The sequence below is a fragment of the Monodon monoceros genome, unplaced genomic scaffold, assembly GCF_005190385.1.
Source record: "Monodon monoceros isolate NGI ecotype Baffin Bay Population unplaced genomic scaffold, NGI_Narwhal_1 Super_Scaffold_21, whole genome shotgun sequence".
Classification (NCBI taxonomy): domain Eukaryota; kingdom Metazoa; phylum Chordata; class Mammalia; order Artiodactyla; family Monodontidae; genus Monodon; species Monodon monoceros.
This window is the reverse complement of record NW_021703778.1, coordinates 82,507,772-82,528,805: the sequence shown is the minus strand read 5'-3', so window position 1 is coordinate 82,528,805 and position 21,034 is coordinate 82,507,772. Positions and strand designations below refer to the sequence as shown.

At 39.7% G+C, this 21,034-nt stretch overlaps 1 protein-coding gene across 10 annotated transcripts in view; it reads right to left on the bottom strand.

Moving 5' to 3' along the window:
- The window catches only part of ATP8B4 (ATPase phospholipid transporting 8B4 (putative)), a 295,105-nt gene that overhangs the window by 98,972 nt on the left and 175,099 nt on the right, over window positions 1-21,034 (bottom strand). For all 10 annotated transcript variants that reach the window (XM_029236307.1, XM_029236303.1, XM_029236302.1 and 7 more), the window contains 3 exons: window positions 13,041-13,199; window positions 6,436-6,524; window positions 3,668-3,864 (listed from right to left, as the gene is read on the bottom strand). In XM_029236307.1, coding sequence (XP_029092140.1) covers window positions 3,668-3,864; window positions 6,436-6,524; window positions 13,041-13,199 — 445 coding nt within the window. The remainder of the gene's footprint in view (window positions 1-3,667; window positions 3,865-6,435; window positions 6,525-13,040; window positions 13,200-21,034) is intronic.

The following is a 21,034-nucleotide window of genomic DNA, read 5'->3' as shown; positions in this document are numbered from 1 at the left end:
AAACAGAAGAATAAAATTCATATGATCATCTGAATAGATGCAGAAAAAGCTTTTCACAAAATTCAACACCCATTCATGATAAAAACTCTCCAGAAAGTGGGCATAGAGGGAACCTACCTCAACATAATAAAGACCATACACAACAAACCCACAGCAAACATCATTCTCAATGGTGAAAAACTGAAAGCATTTCCTGTAAGATCAGGAACGAGACAAGGATGTCCACTCTCACCACTATCATTCAACATAGTTTTGGAAGTCTTAGCCACGGCAATCAGAGAAGAAAAAGAAATAAAAGGAATCCAAATCAGAAAAGAAGTAAAACTGTCACTGTTTGCAGATGACATGATACCATACATAGAGAATCCTAAAAATGCCACCAGAAAACTACTAGAGCTAATCAATGAATTTGGTAAAGTAGCAGGATACAAAATTAATGCACTGAAATCTCTTGCATTCCTATACACTAATGACGAAAAACCTGAAAGAGAAATTATGGAAACACTCCCATTTACCATTGGAACAAAAAGAATAAAATACCTAGGAATAAACCTACCTAGGGAGACAAAAGACCTGTATGTAGAAAACTATAAGACACTGATGAAAGAAACTAAAGATGACACAAACAGATGGAGAGATATACCATGTTCTTGGATTGGAAGAATCAATATTGTGAAAATGACTCTACTACCCAAAGCAATCTACAGATTCAATGCAATCCCTATCAAATTACCAATGGCATTTTTTATGGAACTAGAACAAATCATCTTAAAATTTGTATGGAGACACAAAAGACCCCAAATAGCCAAAGCAGTCTTGAGGGGAAAAAACAGCTGGAGGAATCAGACTCCCTGACTTCAGACTATACTACAAAGCTACAGTAATCAAGACAATTACCTAGATCAATGGAACAAGATTGAAAGCCCAAAGATAAACCCTCGCACCTATGGTCAACTAATCTATGACAAAGGTGGCGAGGATATACAATGGAGAAAAGACAGCCTCTTCAATAAGTGGTGCTGGGGAAACTGGACAGCTACATGTAAAAGAATGAAATTAGAATACTCCCTAACACCATGCACAAAAATAAACTCAAATGGAGTCGGGACCTAAATGTAAGACCAAACACTCTAAAACTCTTAGAGGAAAACATAGGAAGAACACTCTTTGACATAAATCACAGCAAGATCTTTTTTGATCCACCTCTTAGAGCAATGGAAATAAAAACATAAATAAACAAATGGGACCTAATGAAACTTCATAGCTTTTACACAGCAAAGGAAACCATAAACAAGACAAAAAGACAACCCTCAGAATGGGAGAAAATATTTGCATACAAATCAATGGACAAGGATTAATCTCCAAAATATATAAACAGCTTATGCAGCTCAATATTAAAGAAACAAACAACCCAATCCAAAAATGGGCAGAAGACCTAAATAGACATTTCTCCAAAGAAGACATACAGATGGCCAAGAAGCACATGAGAAGCTTCTCAACTTCATTAATTACTAGAGAAATGCAAATCAAAACTACAGTGAGGTATCACCTCACACCAGTTAGAATGAGCATCATCAGAAAATCTACAAACAACAAATGCTGGAGAGGGTGTGGAGAAAAGAGAACCCTCTTGCACTGTTGGTGGGAATGTAAACTGATACAGCCACTATGGAGAACTATATGGAGGTTCCTTAAAAAATTAAAAGTAGAATTACCATATGATCCAGCAATCCCACTACTGGGCGTATACCCAGAGAAAACCAAAATTCAAAAAGACACGTGCACCCTGATGTTTACTGTAGCACTATTTATAATAGCCAGGTCATGGAAGCAGCCTAAATGCCCATCAACAGACGGATGGATAAAGAAGTTGTGGTACATATATACAATGGAATATTACTCAGCCATAAAAAGGAACAAAATTGAGTCATTTATTGAGATGTGGACGGAGCTAGAGACTGTCATACAGAGTGAAGTAAGTCAGAAAGAGAAAAACAAATATCGTATATTAACGCATGTATTTGGAACCTAGAAAAATGTTACAGATGAGCTGGCTTGCAGGGCAGAAGTTGAGACACAGATGTAGAGAACAGACGTATGGACACCAAGTGGGGAAAACCGCAGTGGGGTGGGGATGGTGGTGTACTGAATTGGGTGATTGGGATTGACATGTATACAGTGTAAAAAAAAAACACGGGGACACCGTGCTGCCAAGGGACTTCGATTCTAATCTGCCGAGGGAGGCTGGACTGTGAGCTGCTCCAGGGAAGGCGTGTCCATATTCGTGCATGTCCCCATGCCTAGCACAGTGCCTGGCCCCCAGTGGGCACTCAGCAGAGGGCTGCTGGATGAACACAGTCTAAGTTAAAGCAATGCAGTTCTGTTTGCTATGATTTCTATTTTTGGAGAGGAGCTACCTTTAAGGTTATACTTCTTAATAGTTTTGTTCATCCTGGATTTACCACCTTCTTCTTTTTCTCCCTTAAAAAAGGGGAATAGGGAATTCCCTGGTGGTCCAGTGGGTAGGACTCCTCACTTTCATTGCTGAGGGCGTGGGTTTGATCCCTCATTGGGGAACTAAGATCCCACAAGCCGTGCGGTGAGGCCAAAAATTTAAAAAACAAATAAATAAATTAAAAAAAAAAAAAAGAATGTCAAACAACCAAGTCTCATCTTGGCTCCAGTGTCTTTGGGACCACCTGACTCAGTCTTGGTAGGATTAGCGTCAGGAATGTCTCAGGTACAGATTCTAGGGCCAACTTCAAAGCCCTATCAAATATATATGTATATAAACACACATACACACACATATATGTATATACATATATAGAGAGAGAGAGAGAAACAGAGAGAGACAGCAAGACAGAGAGACAGAGACAGAGAGAAGTGTGCTTATATATAGATAGATAGGTAGACCATTTTAGCTCTAGTTTGTAGAACCAAATCTAGAAATGACAGATCAAGTTGTAGAGGGAGTTATGAACCATACTTCTTATTCAACAATGAATAAGTGCCACCAACTATATTTCAACTCCTCCATGTACTCACTGATAGTTACTAATAATAATAGTAAAAATTAATATTCGTTAAGCTCTTACAATGTGTCAGGCATTTGTCTTAGAGCTTTACAGGTTTGTTTATTCCTCACACAGTCTTTTTAAGTAGAACTATTACTTTCTCCATTTGTAAAATGAGGACACTGCGGTCCTAGAAGGTGAAGTAACTTGCCCAAGGTTATGGAGCTAGTAAGTGGTAGAATAGGGTCTGAATCCAGGTATCTGGAGCCAGACCAGTGCCAGAGAGGCACCATCCCAATAGATCTCCCCAAATATTCTTCCATTTCTTTCCCAACATCAACCCAATTCTAACTCATCAGGTTGCATGAGATTATATCATAGTCCATGTATTCCAAAGGAAAACATTCCTAAGAAACCAAATCAAGAATCAAGAAGAAAATGAAATGCATTTTTTGTAATTTGAAAATGTAAAAGTAAACGTTAAACAGTTGAACAGTTTAGTTGCCTCATTTGTAACAGACGTAGCAGATCATGAGCAGTTAGAGGGAGACATCTATCTCATTGTTGTAATTTTAAAACAAAAAAAACGATTACACAGAACAAAGGCTTTTGATGAAATGGCTTCACCAAAGTATAAACTCTCATCTTACCTCACATATAAAGAAATTGGTACAACTGTGTTGAGAATAATAATATATGACCAGAATGTTAAGAATCCTGAGAACACAGAGTTCTTCTCTCCTTCATTCCAAAAGAGGAAAGTTCTGAATTGGTCCCCAACTTGATTCTCCCAGATTGAATTTCCTATTGCAAGAATAATTCCCAAGCATATCAGAAACCCAAAAATCTGAAATGAGAATAGAGGTCTGGTTAAGGTTAACTTGAATCCCAAACTGGTCATATCAAGGCAATCTAGCACTTCTAAGTCCAAGAAATTGTCATTTGAAAAGCAAGTTATGCAAAGCTCATCTTACTTATCATTAATCATACAAGTAAAATGTAATATATTTATGTTGGGAACTTGGCTAAATATTTTACATACATTTTCTCACTGAATTCTCCCATTGACTCTCTGAGATAGGAACAAACATTATTCACACTTTACAGGCCAAAACCAAAATAAAACAGAAGCCCAGACAGACTATATAACTTCTTTATGGTCACAAAGCTAATAACTTCACATCCTCTATTTGTGAAGAGTGCATATATTTAAGTGGCTTAAGTAAAGAAGATCATATGTACTGATTTGCTCTGGTCAATCCCCGTTTACATCTATTTTCCAGGTGTAATATTAATAGTATTCCCTTCTTCCACCTTCAAAAGCATCCTGTTTGAATGATAAACTATATGGTAACCCAAGGAATAAAAGCAAAAGGGAGAAAATATCAGTAATAAAGGACTGTCTCAGACTAGTCAAGTCTCTTGGCTACAGACCTAGCTGCATAATCCTTACTTAAAGTCAACAAGAAAGATAAGGATTAATTAAAATACGGCATGACATATACTAACAGTTTTCAGGTTGCTTCTGAGATTTAAAAAAAAGTAGGAAGCAACCTGAAAACTGTTAGCCGACTCTTACATTGTGATTAGTACCAGTAGTAGCAAAGCAGACATTTTAGAGGTAAAGTAACTAGGAAGACAGCAAGGCCAGTCCCTTGTAAGTCCAAAATCCCAAACCTGGAAAGGAAGGACACAAAGTCACCAAACATACAACACCTGAGCTGAACACGATGTTCTGGGGACCTTGCTAAGTGTCACCGTGTTAGGAACAGATACCAGTCACTGTTGAGGGAGGAGTGGGGCTAAAAACAGGAACGTATTTCTCTCCTATTTCCTTTTTCCTCCAAGAAAGAATATTCAGGCATTCTGGGACTGCCTCCTTTATTCGTTGATGGACAAATTAGGCACATAAGAAGACAAAGTTGGGGAAAACCTCATTTAAAATATATTAGTATATTAATATACTTTAAGTCAGGAAAACCTAATTTAAATTATATTAGAAAAGCAGGTATTGGAGAAAAGTAATACTGTGACTCCCCCAAATCCTACCAATTTGGTACCTGTCTCACAGTATCCTCTTTCCTTTCAACGGCTAACACTACAAATTAATGGAGGTAAATTACTTTAAGAACATTAAATTTGGTGATGCTTGGTATCAAATGCCCTAATTTAGGATGGACATGGCTTCTAACTCCCCAATGGATCATTCAATTTTCTAGTAGAAAAAGCTAGGACAGTGCCTGCTTCACAACCAGTAAGCTTACTCTGTGGTGGATACATATACAATCCCCATGCAAGCCCTACAGGTGGGCTCAAGGCTGTTTAAATGGGGAATTCTAGAGGTGGGCACAGACTCCTTCTGGGAATGTCCCCTTGGCCTCATGGACTTTATGGGTATGAGAGGAGGAAAGCCCAGGTCTGAGGGTGACACTGAAAGTAAAACACAGAGCGTGGCCAATACTTTGTGCCCCAAAAGAGTTCATTCCCTTTTTTCCTTATTCAGGGTCCCACCATTATGTATCAGTTGAGCAAATATTTACTGAGTGCAGATTCTTTAACGTTGCTTGTGAGTCTGTGATGGGGCTGGTAGGGAAACATGGTTCAAAGTCACTGTCCTTATATTTCAAAGTCAATGTTCTAAACTCAACCCTAATATAAGGAGACAAAGCGATATGACACAAAAGTCAGATAACAATCAGATCCACAGCATGAGAGAGCACAAGATTAACCGATGAAAGGGTGGGGTGTGAAGAAGACCTGACTATTTGGAGTTCACAAGCGGTAGAGAAAATAATTTCAAAAAATTCAGAGGAGAAAAAAAATTCAGAGGAAAGAGATAGCCTTGGGCCCAGGAGGTTTCGAAGTCTTCATGAAGGAGGTCAACAGTGACTTGGGCCTCAGAGGATTTATAAGCAGAACCAGCTACATAATTTTCAGGGCCCAGTGCAAAATAAAAATGCAGGACCCCTTCTCTAAAAATTATGAAGAATCTCTGCACAGCAACAACAGATCAATAAGCGAAGTGTGAGGCCCTTCTGAGTGGGGGTCCTGTGTGACTTCACAGGCCACCTATCCATGAAGCCAGCCCTGTCCACAAGCTATGTAGAGGGGGCATGAGCAAATGTAACATGACCGAAAGACCAAACTACCTTAAAAATTATGTTTTGTCTTTTAAAAACAAATGGTCTTGCAACGCCATGAAGGCCTCCACAAGCACTAACCTACGTCTCTACCAATGGTTGAGAAATCATAATCTAGGAAGTAGAAGACAGTAGAACTGGGCCCCAAATGCAAAGTCCCCAAATACAAATTCCACAAGGAGAATGTAGATTTCTGAAAGAATTCCCAGAATAATGGAAGAAATATATTAAGATAACAATGACTAATGATAGTGCCTAATTTTGTTAAGGTAACTTACCCATAGTACTAGAGTATTCATCAGTCTATCAATGCTTGTCCTCTTAAACTTCGTCTTCCCACTGTTCTGCATTAGTTTAGTATCAGGACCTGCAAAAGAAAAAAAAAAAAAAGAAAGAAAGAAAAAGATATAACTTTGAAATGATTAGATGATGTATTATTATTATGATTAATTCCTACTTATATCAAATGTTTCTGAAAGGAAAATAATATGTTTTTCAAAATAATTTGACTTTTATTAAGAGCAGGATTATTATTAAGTTGTTTATGAGTCTCATCCGGTGGCTTAACAACAATCCTGGAAATTGCAAGGAACTGGTCCTCTTAGAAGGGGATAAATCCAGACATAACTTGCAGCTAAAAGGTTTAAGAAATGCTATTTTTCAAAAATCTGTGTATGGATGTGCTTATAGTTTGAAGCAATTAAAGATTAAGAAGTCAGTCAAACTGAGGAATCATTTATAAATGTCTAAAAGAATGTAGTAATAAACACAATTCAGAACACTAAGGTCTGAATGGAGAGTTAAGATAAGAAATCAAATTCTGGATGTGTTTCCCAAAAAGATGTGAGGTGCCTTTAATGGAGAAACTAAAATAACTCCAAACAATACAACAGCAAGTAATTTAAACCTTTATTGTGTATTGTACACTATTTATATAATACGCATTTCTTGTAAGGGCAAGAATTGTCTTAAATTCTTATTAGATTTATTTAGATTTATTTCAAGTAATTCTCTTAAATCCCATGTTAGATATTTACTAAGTGCCTTGTTCAAGAAATTCTGAGAATTAATTAACTGCTTTAGAGGTAGATTATTAGATGATTAACAAAGAATATTAGATTATACTGCTAAGGAAATTCCTTGTGGACAAAGAAGATGCTCAATAGAAGTGATTACATTTTAATTATATCAGATTTCCCTAGTCTTCCCTCTCCACTTCATCTTTCCACAATTATCACCAATCCATGCAGCCACTTAAAAGCAGAGGAGAAGGGAAAGGGAAGAAAAGAGAGAAGCGGGGCACGCATGGAATTATACGCCATTCTAGAGGTCAGGGAAGCATGGGAACATCCTTAAAAGACTCCTTTACTTGAAAGACAAATTGGAGCAAAGATTGGGGTCTCAAACAATTCACTGTCCTGAGTTGGAAATTGTACCCCAGTGTCCTATTCCCAGCCTCTACTGTGTAAAGGAGACCACCCGCATTTTCTCAGAATCGTTTATTAAAATCATATGGACATTGAGGGTGGGAAGTATTTCTTTTAGTAAAGATCACAAGGAGCAAATAGAGTTTGTGATTGCTAAAAGCTGAAATATTGATAGACCAGTTTCGTGCTAAAAATTTACATTTCTTAGGCATACATACACACACAGGCTAGCAAAGAATCCACTGAATGGGTTCTTAAGCACTTATTTAAATATATCCACAGATGTTGACATACACAGCTCTCCTTCCCTCATAGTCACAGTCCTGAGAGAATTTTCTATACTCAACAGCCTCTTTTTCCTTATCTCCCACTCATTTCTCAAGCTAGATTCTGGGCCAGTCACTCCACCGAAACAAATGTGGTGTTATCATCAATATCCTCCATGCCTTCTTGGACCTCTCAGCAGCCTTTGACACTGCTGACTACTCCATCCTTTTGAAACACACTCTTTCCTTAGCTCCCATTTTACATGTTCTGCTTTCCCGCCTACCTCTTTGGTAGCTTCTTTTTCGTCTTCCATTTTGCTCATTCCTTTCTTCCCAGCCATTAAATAGTGAGACTTCTTTAGAATCAGGCGTAGGCCATCTTCTCTTCTTTCTCAACCCACCTTCCCTGAGCAATCTCATCTAAGACCACAGCTCCAATTAACATCTGTAGGCCAAATGTATATCTCCAGCTCAGATTGCTCCTCTGAGCCCTAAACTCATATATTTAAATCCATATATTTGATTGCCTATATGATATCTTCACCTGGTCTTTCTAAGGCCCCTCAAGTGGCCCTTGTCAAGCCCACCTTGTGACCTTTCTCCAGGGTTCCTTATCTCAGTGAATGGCACCACTATCCATCCAGTTGTGAAAAGTGGGAGAAACCTAAGAGTCTAGTCTATCGCATCACTCCCACCCTAAATCCGAAGTACCGTCATCTCTCAACTGGACGGTAGTAAAATCCTAGCAACTTTGTCTCCCCACATCTACTCTGCCACCACCCGAATCATGCACTTTTTCCAGGACCCTATTTACCAACTTTAAAAATACTGTAGGCAGGAGTGAAACTTTCAAATTTAACGCTTACACACACGCCATCTGTTTGAAAAACTTGCAATGGCTTCTGAATGCTCTCAGGATAAAGACCAAAATTCTGGATACAGACCACAGGACCTGTATGATCTTGCCCCTATCCCTGTCTCTAGTCACGTGTTCATCTCTATCCTCCAAGTTTTCCATGCTCTACACTGGCCTTCTTAAGCTTTTTGTTTGTTTGTTTGTTTGTTTGTTTGTTTTTACCTCCCCAGCCTCATTCCTACCATAGAGCCTTTGCCTATGGCGTGCCTTTTGTCTAGCTTGTTCTTTCCCTTCATATTCCTCCACTACATACTCCTGTGAGTCCAAGTTCTTTTTCTTCAGAGCACTTATCTCAGTTTGAGATTATATACTCATTACTACAATTATTTAAGATTAATGTCTCTCTCTCCTACCAGACTCAAAACCACATGAGTGAAGAGATCGCACTTTTTTTGTTCACATTCTTAATGGCAAATAAGTAAGCAGCATAGTGCCTGCCGCATAGTAGGTACTCAATAAATAACTGTTTAATGAATGAATTTATTTATTAAGTACCTGCTATGTTTTAGGCAATGTGCATATGTCCTCTTCACCTATTATCTCACTAAGGCTTAAAACAAGCCAAAAAATTAGGTACTATTATCCTTAGTTCACTAATAATGAAACTCAGGATTAAAGAATTTAAATAACTTGCCTGAGATTTATTTTTTGTCTTGTCTTATAGCATCAGAGCCAAACTTAGAACCCAGATATATCTAATTCTAAGGCTCTTGCTCTTAACCACTATTTTTAAAGCTATATGCAACAGTCCATTAATTCATTAATTCACTGACTCATTCAAACAATGTGTGTTTAAGACTGTGACTCATTCAGAGTCCAAACAGGAAATAGATGACACATTGATCAAGGATAATTAGAGAAAGGTTTATTTATAAAGGGACTCTTTACAAAAGTGTGAGTGGGTGTATCAGAGGTACAGAAGTAAAAGGTTAATGCAGTAACCAAGGACTTGGTAGCAATCAAGATGTTTGTCTATCTACACCAGAAGGGTAGGATGAGGGAAAGGGGTGGTTATTAGACCCTAAGGAGAGAGTTGTGTAAAGTCTGCAGCCTTTAGAGGAAGAGTGACTTTATGTTGAGGGACCCAGCCAGCTTGAAGGTAGGCAGTCTGGGGGAATAAATACCTTGACCTCAGTCTTCTTCCTTTGATCTCTTCCCAGGGACCCCCCCCCCAATGATAGGACCAAAGTTCAAGGAAACCTGTTAGTGTAAACCATACAAGTCAGCCTCCCAAGGCAGACAAAGAGCGTGAAATGGTGAGAGTAGATCTGGAGGGGCAAATGGAAGACATCCAGCACAAAAACCTACTATGCACCAAGATGGTGCTGACTTCTATGGACACCTTAAATGAATAAGACTTCTGACTTGTACCCTCAGAAACAGGACTTTCTCCTCTCTTGAGGTAAAGGAAAACCATACCAGGGAGGCACGGCCTAGCTGTTAATGTATATTAGACCCTCAAAAATTATAGATTTGTAAAGTAAACCATGTTTGTGTCAACTATACTCCTTGCACAATTCTTAATGGCAGGTATAACTAGAGTAATAATACAGAAAGAATAGTTAATAATTTGTTTTGGGTAACTTTCATAAGATCTAGGTGTTCACCTAGAACTAGTTCCCCAAATTAGATGTCTCATGACTTAGGGGTTCTGAGACACTCATTTGTTCAACTCTGACATTGACGAAACCAACGATTCCTCTGCCTGCCGTTATTCTAGTTGAACTTTCTATTAACGTTTGTGCCTAGACTAAAGTCAACGTAGGCATGCTCTGCTTTACAGATATCTGCCTCATGAAGATCCCCTGCCAGTGAACATCAAGGTCACATCACAAAAGAGGGTGATGCCCCACTTCTCCCTGCCGAGATCCAAGAGCAGTACATTTTCCCAACTCTCAGCCTATGGAGCAGACAATGTGCTCTGAATTGATGCGGAAAGAAGGGAGACGCAGGGAAGGAAAGAAAATAGCATTTGTCAAGCATCCTCTTCCATGTGCATTGCCTCACTGAGCCTTTACAGTGACTCTCTAATGTACTCATTCCTATCCCCATATTATAGCAGAGAAAACTAAAACTTAGGAAGTTTAAGTAACCGAGGTTTAACATTCTCCAGCTGGTAAACAAATTTAAACCCAGATCTGTCCAATCCAAATTCTGTGAACTATCTGTTACACTTTTTTGGAGGGAGACCTGTCCAACTTACCACTCCACTTTCTTCTATGTAGGAGCATTTTCCCACAGAGCCAACATTATGAAGGAAAGCTTGACCCCTGAGGGGCTCTCAGCAGCTGTCCTAGCATAACATGCTATAGCTGAACCATACTTCCGAATTAGTCATTCCAAACAAGATCACACAAATGCAAACAAAAGTTTGGGCTACAGCCCACTCCTAGGATGATGCACCCCCCCATTTCTCTAATGATAGGGAGCAAACCAAGAAGGTCCTTCACATCAGAGGACCTCCAAGAAATCTCCCCTTCATTAAATGGAAAGACTAAAGGGGGAAGGTAAAGAGAGGTTAACGTATAAGCCTAGCACTCTTTTTCTCAGTACAAGATGCAAATAAGGAAATAGATGATCATAGGTTTATTCCCCTGACTAAAGAGTAAAAGCATCTGCTGAAAACATTATGAAACCAGATTCATCCCCAGATAAAACTGTATATACAGCCTCATTTCTAGGGATTTCTCAAGTCCTTACAATGGCAATGCCCCAAGCAGCAAGAGCCTTGCTAACACCCACAGCTGAGAGTATTTAAGAGGAATTGGGAGGATTTCTCTAGATTTGGAACACTTTTGAGTCTTTAATGAACATTTTGTTGCTGTTGAAGGAAGTCAGTTAAGAAGAACATTCCAGTTTTGATTGCACATATAGTCAATGGGCCCAAAACACATCTTAATTTGGTGTCACAATAAACAGGATTTTTAAAAAATCAAGGACTGGCAATTGAAGCCATGAGTGAAATCTGAGAGGCTTTACGAAATGGTGCTACCGTAAGCTTCCTTAGCAGGAGAGTGCCATCTTGGGCCCTTAGAGACAAAGTAGAGACAGGAAAAGTGGCAGCAGGCAGAGGAAGAGGCACTCCCCTCCCTCCCCCAAGTCCCATCCCCACCTCCAGCATGCACAGTCTTTCCAGGACCTGCTGACGAATAGTAGAAGAAGCTCTGAAATAGACACAGAAATAACTGCAGGATCTCTAAGAAGGCTTTTCCAAAAGGATTGCTTGAACTTGGCAAACTACAAAATTAACAGCAGAGCTGGGGCTTTCTTTCATGCTCATTCTCCACTTTAAAGGCAGGTTGATTAATACATATAATGATGGGGATGATTGAGACGGGGTTAGAGAATGAGGAATTAAACAATAGGCATCATAAATAGTGCTACAATGAACACTGTGGTACATGTCTCTTTTTGAATTAATAGCCAGGACATGGAAGTAACCTAAATGTCTATCAACAGATGAATGGATAAAGAAGATGTGGCACATACATACAATGGAATATTACTCAGCCATAAAAAGAAACGAAATGGAGCTATTTGTAGTGAGGTGGATGGACCTAGAGTCTGTCATACAGGGTGAACCAAGTCAGAAAGAGAAAAACAAATGCTGTATGCTAACGCATACATATGGAATCTAAAAAAAAATAAAAATGGTACTGATGAACCTACTGGCAGGGCAGGAATAAAGACGTAGACATAGAGAATGGACTTGAGGACATGGGGCAGGGAGGGGGAAGCTGGGGCGAAGTGAGAGTAGCGACATACATACACTACCAAGTGTAAAGTAGCTAGTGGGAAGCAGCTGCATAGCACAGGGAGATCAGCTCGGTGCTTTGCGATGACCTAGAGACGTGGGATAGAGAGGGTGGGAAGGAGGCTCAAGCGGGAGGGGATATGGGGACACGTGTATGCATATGGCTGATTCGCTTTGCTATACAACAGAAACTAACACAGTATTGTGAAGCAATTATGCTCCAATAAAAATCTATCCAAAAAAAAAATATATAGTAGGTATCTAGCATCTGAGTAATTAAGGCCCATGCACTCTTAAGAATAAGTTCATGATGTCAGTGTTTCCTTGCAGAGTGGGGCCACACAAACTATTTCCAGAGCAGCGGTGTCTTATCCTGGTGCCCTGCACTCTGCAGTTAACCCAGAAGGGCACCTCGCACGCAATAAAAGCACCGTGCTCATCCAACCTGGAGAGCCGCAGAGTGCTCACGCAGATCTCAGGAAGGGCTCTCCCATAACAGACCCTGGAGAGTTTTCTGTACCTGCAAAAATAACCATTCCAAAACACCAGCTGGTATTTCTCAGGACACAGCCCCTCAGGATTATCTTCTCATTGTTGAGGGAGTGCTCGCTGCCCTTCCAAGAGAGGACTCCGGTGAATTTATCTAGTTTGTTGTTAGGCGCCTCACAGACAACAATCCCTGTAAAATACAAAAAACAAACATCTTTGTGACTCACCTCAAACTCTCTTTAGAGGTCCACAATACTGCTTTAGCACCCAACTTCTAACATACAGTACATTTTCCTTCTCTTTTGGACAACACAGTTATATATACACATATGTACATATATCCTAGGCTGTGCTAGGAAAAATCATCTGGGAGGGGTACAAAGATGGAAATCCATCAGATATTTTGAAACATAATTTTCTGCACTGTCCAAATAAGAACAGAAACCTCAAGAGCCATGGGATGTTTATTCCTCTAAAAAGAAAAAAAAAAATCACTAATCTTTACTTTTGGTTTGTAACAAATGATTTTTGAAAAGATAAAGCAGGGATGATCCTAAAGGTTTTTCTTATTTCATGTCTTTTTATTTAATGTAACTTTCACACAGGTTAAGGTGGCATACTTCCAGTTTCACAACCAAAGTTAACCGGGTCTTTCTAGGCTGATAATCAGAATTTCGGGGTTCCTACTCTATTCCACCCCCAAGAAACCTGGGTCTCGTTTGCCACATGTGCCTGAGAATGCGTGTGATTCCTTTCAGCTGTCCTATGCTTCTTATCTTGATTAGATTCAGAGATCTGGGGGCTCTCAGAGGCACCATATAACTTGCCCCAAACTGTCCAGAAGATGTTTCTAGTTTGTTTTAATACCAAGCCCATTCCAAACTAAGGGCATGCCCATTCTAAATCAATGAATCAATTCGTTCCATTATTTCAATAAGGAAATACACTTTTAGGGTGAGGGTTCTCTTGATAGAAAAACAAACCAGAAATAATCTTTCACGGACCCTGTCACAAAATATATCTATTAGATTCAAGTACATTTGCATTGCAAACGGTTGGGGTTAACTTTTTATAAGTTATGAGTACAAAGATTTGAAAGACAGAGAGAGAGAGGAAGAAAAAGAGAGAGGGAAGGAATGAAAAAGGAGATTGAGGGTAGATCCAAACAGGGTTCAAGCCAGCCAGGGGTAAGATTAGTGTCTACAAAATGCTCTCTTGAAAACAATAAAAATACATTTATTTAATCAGAAGCCAAAAGGGTAGATTGCAACATAAAAAGTGTCATTTGGAAAATGAAAAAAGGAAGCACATTTTCAGCATTGACTGAAGGGAAGAGAGGCCAGCCAGGCCTACAGAACCTTGTATTGCACTGTTACACCCCTAACAAACACCTCCTGAACCTAGAGCCTTCTTAGATGGGCTCCCTTCCTTAGTAGGATGATATCTTTTCCTTTTAAAACTCATGGACCGAGGTGACAGCAGCCAGTTTTCACATGGCCTGATTACTCCTAACCAACCAGATTACTAATATTCATAGATCTTGCTTGAAAAAACAAAAACAAGAGTCTGGAAGGAATGAGAGACTCGAGGGCTCCGGGCTGCTTTTCCAACTCCATCTACCTTTCTCCAGTATCATAAAAGTGTCGCTGCCTGAACACCCCCAATTGGGACACACACTGGCTTCTTCCCAGACATCCACTGCTAGCTGTGAGCGTGCTGGCAGGAGGATTTGGATGAGGCTAAATAACCTGTACAAAGTCACTTTTTATACGAAGGGAAGTGGCCAAGTCCTTGTTTGCTCCCATTACAGCATATATCACAGATATTCAAAAGTAAATGAAAACTGATTTCAACTGGCCCAAGTTGTTTAGACAATTACATTGTAGAAGAGAAGACTTTTTCTAAACTCTAAGAATTCAGTATCTTTTTTTCTTGACCAATAATATACATTCCTGAATTTTGTAGAACCTTGAATTGGGTGTCACCAGCAAAACCTACATAAAATTATGGGTCGACAGCAACCCTCAAAGCTTATTCCAAATTCTTGACCCAAGACTCAATTTCTCAGGCTTCAAACTTGGCCACTAAAAAAAAAAAAAAAAAAAGTGCTTTGGGCAAAAACAACATGATACACAGTTCCTGCCAACAGGAATATAAAAAACAGGCTCATTTGATCATTTTTATTGTCGTAAGCAAAGACTGACATGGAGGCAAATACAGCCTTGAACATGTTGGCTTGCTCCTCCCTGGCCCCAAGGCTCATCCACTTCTGGCCTGACACCAAGGGTGTGGCTCTAGACAGAAACAGGCAGTAAGGCCAAGGGGCTCTGCCTCAGTTTTTGGAAGGCAAACTCCAATTCAGCCCTTCTGGAAGAGTGTGGGCCCAGTGATTTAAATACATACTAAATACAGGGCCTAGTCAAAACAAAGTAGCAAGAACAAAGCCAAACTACTTTTTTTTTTAACTTTAGAAGTGCTCAGCTTCCCCCTTTTAGCCCTGTTAGCACAAAACACAAGCTTCCCAATGTCTCTTCTGCCTCTTTCCAAAAGGGGTGAACAGGTTTCTTTGAAGGGAGCACTGGTTTCACTTCTATATCCCCATAACCCATCATACTGGCTCCATAATAGGATCTTAATAAATACTTGTTGGGGAGATGGATGGAAAGATGGTTTTAAGAGAGAGACTGGGAGATGATATAAGTATTAGAGTAGATCTAAGATGAATGAAAGAAGTGGTATATTTCTATGGTAATATGATAAAGGGGATTGGAAGACCTAATCGCCCAGCCACAATGGGGGACTTAGGTTGTCCTAACTCTAAAGGGATACAAATAGATCTGAAAACACTGAAAACAAGGTGGGCAACTTAAAGCACATCAGAAGCAATCAAAACTATATTCCTCTCATAAAGCAAAATAAGGACTAGAGAAAAACTGTAGGACCTTTCTTCCCTTTGCTAATTGTGTCAAAGAGTTAAGAGGCAGTAAACAGTCAGATGACAATGGATGAGAAAACAGTTTAGGAAAAATAGCATTGTTTCTCACATAATTATTCACTGAACACATGTTTAGAGAACAAAGTCATCTTTAATGAGCAAGAAAATAACTGGGAAAAAAATCATGTCAATAATGAAGTATAAATATAATGAAACTAGCTAGTCACAGTTGTTTGCTTCTCTGAAGATAACAGACGTGTAAGCAGATAGCAATTCATCCAGTTTGCAATCACACAGAAATACTCTAGGCCATACCGAACAAAATCCACAAGATTTCACTCCAAACCCTGCCGGCATTCTAAATTTAGTCAGCTGGATTGTTGGTTAATTACCATCCTAATAACCTTCTCAAACTAAAGTGTTTATCTTAAAGTGGAAATCTACAGTTTATCATGAAAATGGAATTCAGTACCCAATACTTCAAGATTTTTCCAGAGCAGTTGGCTTTATTTCTTTATGGATATTATTATTAGCAATGCTTCTTGATTATCTGCGCTACAACTCTTCCCTAAGACAATTACCTATTAAATAAGACATCCTGGGACTTCCCTGGTGGCGCAATGGTTAAGAATTCGCCTGTCAATTCAGGGGACACGGGTTCGATCCCTGGTCCGAGGAGATCCCACATGCTGCGGAGCAACTAAGCCTGTGCACCACAACTACTGAGCCTGTGCTCTAGAGCTTGCGTGCCACAACTACTGATCCCACGAGCCACAACTACTGAAGCCCGCATGCCTAGAGCCCATGCTCCACAACGAGAGAAGCCACCACAATGAGAAGTCCATGCACCACAACATACCGCAATGAAGAGTAGCCCCTGTTCGCCACAACTAGAGAAAGCCGGCGCGCAGCAATGGAGACCCACGCTGCCAAAAATAAATAAATAAATAGGTAAATTTAAAAATAAATAAATAAGACATCATCACTGCTGTTCAAGAGTTTCTCCAGCCAAGAGCTTCTTAGCGTTTAGAAGACTGCCCCCTACTGTTGCCCTGATGATTGTGATAAATATTTATTTTTTCTTAGAAAGAAGAATGTCACCTTCCCATTTTCTAAAACCTCATTATTCTTCAACTATTAAGCCTTAGCCACCCATCATCACCACCATAATGGCCACATCAACACCAGCAGTAAAGAGAAGAGTTATTCCTCCTTGTCTTCACAAGGCATCTAAGCCTTACACAGTCACATCAGCTTTGTTGTTAGGCTGTGCTTCTGTGCAGGTGAATAGGAAACATATCTGACAAGTTGAAAAAGTCACAAGATGCTAACCAAGCCTTTCTGTGTGTTTGTTTGTTTGTTTAACCAAAAAGAGATGCTTGTTTTTCTGTGTTTTAATTACACACATGCTCTTCTTTAGAAAGTCTCACAAAAACACACAAAGATTCCTGAAATAAAGAGTCAACCAAGGGGGCTTCCCTGGTGGCACAGTGGTTGAGAGTCCTCCTGCCGATGCAGGGGACACGGGTTCGTGCCCCGGTCCGGGAAGATCCCACATACCACGGAGTGGCTAGACCTGTGAGCCATGGCGGCTGAGCCTGTGCGTCCGGAGCCTGTGCTCCGCAATGGGAGAGGCCACAACTGTAAGAGGCCCGCGTACCGCAAAAAAAAAAAAAAAAAAAAAGTCAACCTTTCCCTGGTTCGAAACTCAGTATTAACAGTCATACAAAATATGTAAACTTGTCATATTTGCAAAAAAACAGACCTTAGTCCAGCCAGTAACAATATGCAAAAGAGTCTTAAGCACATTTGGACAATTTACATCCGTGGCTTTCCCCAAGGCATAAGAATGACCAGTTTACAAATGTATAATTGAAACTATTTCCAGTTATTATTTGTAAATCTTGTCAATTCCTGTAAGACTTCAACATGAAAAATCAAGATCCACTCTATTTTTATACTTGTTATAATTTTAAGTCAAGTTATGTATCTTTTTTTATAAAATTCAACAGACTACATATCATTTTTTTCTGATGTTTGAAATGTATAAAAATATTTATATGAGAACTTTTCAAATAAATGGATTTACCTACCAAAACCCACCTCTGTCTTGCATGTGCTGGTCTCTATGTTTGGCCAGCTCTCCTATGAGCTCTTCTCGGGGATCCTGACATTCAAGAACACTGAGAACATGTGCTACTTTTTAAAAACATGATGATGTCATCTGAGTCCTGGATGGACTTGATCTCTGGAAATTCATTTTGCATTTTCAGGTTTAAAATATTCTTGAAATGTGTATCTTACCCTGATCAGGAGCTAAGCAGTCATGCTGATTCCCCTGACTCTCCCATGCTGCCTTTCTGTTTGCAGTTTAGAGCCTCTCATGCCCTTTCATAGACTAGGCTTTGCCAGCAGTCCTAGGTTCATATTCTAACTCCTCCACTTAGTAACCCTGGGACCTTGGGAAAGTTATTCAATTTATCTAGGATTCAAATTCCTTGCCCATAAGTTGGAAGTAATAATAATCTCTTCCTCCCAGGCCTGTAAGGATTTAGTAAGATAATATGTGCAATTACTTAGCATGGTGCCTGGTACATAGTGAGTACTTCTTCATGTGTCAACATCATGTGTAGGGCCTGAGAACTTTAGGACTTTTATCTAATTAAAGGCTTCTTTGGGAATGAGCTCTTGTTCAAGTCTGTCTTCTCCCCTGGGCTATAAGTGCTATGAAAGCAAGGCCTGCATCTGACCTATTAACCACTGTATCCCCAGGCTTACTAAACACTGTATCCCCTTGCCATTGTGTTAAATATACATTTAGTGGATAAATGAACAGGTAACTGAGTGAATGGATAAAAGAAAGAAAAGAATGAATGAAAGCTCATGCCATGCCTGGGCTGCTCTGGTGGCGCAGTGGTTAAGAATCCGCCTGCCAATGCAGGGGACATGGGTTCCATCCCTGGTCCAGGAAGATCCCACATGCCACGGAGCAACTAAGCCCGTGTGCCACAACTACTGAGCCTGTGCTCTAGAGCCCTCCAGCCACAACTGCTGAAGCCCGTGCGCCTAGAGCCCATGCTCCGCAACAAGAGAAGCCACCGCAACAAGAAGCCCTTGCACCGCAACCAAGAGTAGGTAGCCCCTGCTCGCCGCAACCAGAGAAAAGCCTGCATGTAGCAACAAAGACCCAATGCAGCCAAAAATAAATAAATAAATTTTTTTTAAAAAAAAGTAGTCTGAAGTGACAATCTTTAAAAAAAAAAAAAAGCTCATGCCATGCCTAAAGAGGCCACCAACAAGACACTGTCCTTGGGTTTAAGAGCAAAAGTGGGGAGGCGGGGAGACTTACAAGAGACATCCTGGAGCCCTACCCATCTCAGTTTTGACTCTTGGTCTTGTTCCCAGTTTGGAGTTCCCAGTGGGGACTTCTCTAGGGTTAGGACTGGGAAACTCAGGTCTTCAGCTACTTAGAAGATGTGATATGTCCTTATGACACAAGGACAAAAAACTGTAGTTTGGTGTTAAGAAAGTATTTTGACAAATCTCAGAAGAAAAACCACATGGTAACTAGAAGCAAAAATAAGACCATACCCAGATCTTCCCAGAAGTCACAAGCTAAAAGATATTCTTAGCACAGACAGAAAGGGCATGCCTCACACATGTCTCATCTATTAGACCTTGCCATAGCCAGGCAGGGCATTTCCAAGTGTACACAGTGCTGATATCATACTTTTAATTTAAGCTAAAAGATGCAATATCTGGTTTTAATTCCCATGATTCAAGGAAATCTTTTTTTAGTCACCAGAAGAAAATTTGAAATCTACTGATACCCCATTATGACAAAGGTTAACAGAGGAGACATAAAAGAGGGGATAGAAGAAGACTGGAGGAGTAAAAGGATCAAAAGAACTTTGATAATACATGTGAAGATGTGTTATAATTCTACATACTTTGTATTGCATCTTGTCCTTAGGGGTGCTTAATGAATAAACTTAATAAACTAATTAATAGAGAGAGAGTGATGAAAACAGAAAAGATAAAAAATAACAGAAAAAGAGACAATGTGGGTAGAGGAGATAAGTAAACTAAAATAAAGAGTGAAAGAGGAAGATGTAAAGAGAATAGTTAGAAATAATGCAAAAACAGAGGAAAGAAAAATGGTGAAATGGGGTCATTAGAGAAATGTGTGTATATAGTATATGGTGTGTGAATGTGTGTGTCACAGAGGCAGGGAGAGACTGAACTTAAAACTAGGGTTTGGAGAAAAGGAAATGAAGGAAAAGTTGAAGGTTATAAGAAAGCAAAAGCAATTGTGGGAAGGATTTGGGGTTTGTTAACTGTCCCAACTCTTTCAAAAACTTTTCCACATCTTGCATCACTCTCTTCGTCTTTAAATTTGGCTGCCAACAGGGGAAATCTAATTTGTATATTGGATCTAATTTACAGTATTTCCCCCTAATCCCTCCGTTCATTTTCAAATGCTTTCTTGGAAACATCATATATATATATATATATATATATATATATATATATATATATATATATATATATATTTTTTTTTTTTTTGTGGTACGCGGGCCTCTCACTGTTGTGGCCTCTCCCGTTGTGGAGCACAGGCTCCAGACGTGCAGGCTCAGCGGCCATGGCTCACAGGCCCAGCCGCTCCGCAGCATGTGGGATCCTCCCGGACCGGGGCACGAACCCGTGTCCCCTGCATCAGCAGGCAGACTCTCAACCACTGCGCCACCAGGGAAGCCCAAGAAATCATATTTTAATATGGCTAAACCCACGGAACATCAAATTGCCTTGAACTTTAAGGTAGATTGAAATTCAACCCAAGATTTAAGAATGAAAGAGTAACTTTAGCAGAAATCTGGTATTTAGCCCCGAAGCGTACCAGCCTCAAAAATTTGGCATTACATGTTCTCTGAAAAGTGACCACAGTTTACGTATAAATGAGAGAAAAGAGGGGTCTGTGTTGCCTTTATTTGGGAAAACGATTATATGTTGGAGATTTGGTGAATTATCTGTGCTATGTGAAGCAAATTCAGGCCACAACTATTAAGTAATAATTATTAATACACTTTTAA